The 2500-nt window shown below is 48.1% G+C and overlaps 1 protein-coding gene and 1 long non-coding RNA gene across 10 annotated transcripts in view; one reads left to right on the top strand and one right to left on the bottom strand.

Annotated features, from left to right (window-relative positions):
- LOC123499570 overlaps positions 1 to 2500 on the bottom strand; it is a 67358-nt gene that overhangs the window by 64451 nt on the left and 407 nt on the right. The gene's annotated exons all lie outside the window — the stretch shown is intronic.
- Positions 1 to 2500, top strand: part of LOC123499566 (prolyl endopeptidase FAP-like) — a 66976-nt gene that overhangs the window by 44414 nt on the left and 20062 nt on the right. For all 9 annotated transcript variants that reach the window (XR_006673032.1, XM_045247701.1, XM_045247702.1 and 6 more), the window contains one exon: positions 449 to 660. Coding sequence is in view for 8 of the 9 variants with exons in the window: in XM_045247701.1 (XP_045103636.1) it covers positions 449 to 660 (212 nt within the window). In the remaining variant the exon portion in view is untranslated. The remainder of the gene's footprint in view (positions 1 to 448; positions 661 to 2500) is intronic.

The following is a 2500-nucleotide window of genomic DNA, read 5'->3' on the forward strand; positions in this document are numbered from 1 at the left end:
GTCTCTGCTTGTCTACCATCTCGTGTGTACCTCTGCTTGCCCTTCCCAGCTGCTCTGCCTCTGTATCCGCTTCTCAATATATCTCAAACGTTTCCGTCTCTGTTATTCTTTTCCTCTGTTGCTTCTATCTCTTTGTCTGTGTCTATTTCTCCCACCAACCCACGAAGCACTGCCATATCACCATCTCTCACCTGTCTACCCTCTTCTGTCACTGTCCGTAATATATTTCCCCCTGCGAGTTCATCCGTCACTCACCAACCAACCCTACTCGTATCTTGTTTATCTACGTGTTTTTTTTTAACCCCTGTGTATGTGTCAGGCTGTCCATCTTCCTCTCTTGACTTGCCTCGAACCGCTAGCATTCAATATATCCCCCTCCCTCTCTTTCTCTCTTCTCTCCTCTGTCCTCCCTCTCTCTCTCTAACCCGCCGCCACGTCTCGCCGGCAGCCACTACTACCCACTCAAGCTCTGGCGCCATGACGTGGAGCAGCCGAGGTTCCAGCACGTGGCCTGGGTGGGCAATACCGGGTCCGCGATGGTGGTGGTGCACGAGGCTAACTTGTACCTGCTCCCGGGGCCCAACATGAACCCTGTCACGCTGACCAACGATGCCAAGCCAGACCTGCTATACAACGGTGTTCCTGATATACTCTATGAGGGTGAGGGACCTTCTGTATGTATGTATGTATGTATGTATGTATGTATGTATGTATGTATGTATGTTTCACTGTTTGATCTGCTGCAGTCTCTGACGAGACAGCCAGACGTTACCCTACGGAACGAGCTCAGAGCTCATTATTTCCGATCTTCGGATAAGCCTGAGACCAGGCACACACACACACACACACACACACACACACACACACACACACACACACACACATATACACACTTGGAGGAGGAGGAGGAGGAGGAGGAGGAGGAGGAGATGAAGACGATGATGAAGATAAAGATGAAGAAGAAGAAAGAAGGTAAAAGAAGCTATCAAAATCTTGACTGATTGATTGATTAAGAAGCAGCAGCACTGAAGTCATCTGGCGCCACAAAGGAGGAGGAGGAGGAGGAGCAGGACGAAGAGGAGGCGGAGAAGGAGGAGGAGGAGGAGGAGGAGGAGGAGGAGGAGGAGGAGGAGGAGGAGGAGGAGGAAGCATTCAGTGGCTTAAGGAAGATATTACCACAACAATGACCACTCACAGTGGATTCAATTAACACAGCTTTAAAATACGAAAAAAAAAATAACATTTACTTTGATCATTCATATTAAAAAAAAAAAACATTCCATTTGTAATTGCACGTGAAAAGACCTTATTTGATACTGTCCCATTGTTCTGCCTCTTCTGTATCTCCCTACTCCTCCTCCTCCTACTCCTCCTCCGCCTGCTTGATCATCGGTATCATTATCAAGACTTCCAAAACACACTCCTTACCTCCTCCTCCTCCTCCTCCTCCGCCTGCTTGATCATCAGTATCATTATTAAGACTTCTTAAACACATCTCATACCATCTCCTCCTCTTCCTCCTTCTTCTTCTCTCTCCTGTCTCTTCTATTTAGCCCTCTTCCTCCTTTAGATCTTGTTTCCTCCATTACCTCATCCTTTTCCACCTCCTTTTCCATCTCTTGTCTCCTCTACTTCCTTATCCACCTTTTATTTCCTCCTCCTCTAGTTTCTGTTTACTCCTTCACCTCATCCTTTTCCACCTCCTGTCTTCTCCACTACCTTATCCATCTTCTGTTTTCTCCTCCTCCTCCTCCTCCTCCTCCTGTGTCTTTGTCTAATTCGTTCTCCTACATCTCCTGTCTCCTTCTCTACTTTGTCTTCCTCTACCTCGTATCTCTACTACCTTGTCCTTTTTCCTCCTGTCTTCCTCTCCATCTCGTCCTCCTTCACCCCATGTCTCCTCTCCGACCTCTTCTTCCTCCTCCTCTTCTACCTTTCCCCGCCGCCTGATCATAAGTAAGACCTCTTTATTACTGATGCTGCGTAGAAACCCTTGCCGTTCATCTCTTCTGACACTCAAGATGCACATCATAATAATTACCGTGGCGTGCATATCCCTGGCATGCTTAGTGACTGGGACTGGCTGGCTGGCTGGCTGGGTGGCTGGCTCGCTGGCTGGCTGGTTGACTGCTGGTACTGTGTGTGTGTGTGTGTGTGTGTGTGTGTGTGTGTGTGTGTGTGTGTGTGTGTGTGTGTGTGTGTGTGTGTGTGTGTTGCCATCCACCTCTCTCTCACATTTTTTCTCCGGTGGTTTCTTACATGTAAATAGTTAGATATATGGATGACAGATGGACACACAGACGGACAGAGAGAGAGAGAGAGAGAGAGAGAGAGAGAGAGAGAGAGAGAGAGAGAGAGAGAGAGAGAGAGAGAGAGAGAGAGAGAGAGAGAGAGAGAGAGAGAGAGAGAGAGAGAGAGAGAGAGAGAGAGAGAGAGAGAGAGAGAGAGAGAGACAGACAGAGAAATGACAGGGAAAGACAGAGAAAGACACAGAGACAGA

This window comes from Portunus trituberculatus, chromosome 50, assembly GCF_017591435.1.
Source record: "Portunus trituberculatus isolate SZX2019 chromosome 50, ASM1759143v1, whole genome shotgun sequence".
NCBI classification, from domain to species: Eukaryota; Metazoa; Arthropoda; class Malacostraca; order Decapoda; family Portunidae; genus Portunus; species Portunus trituberculatus.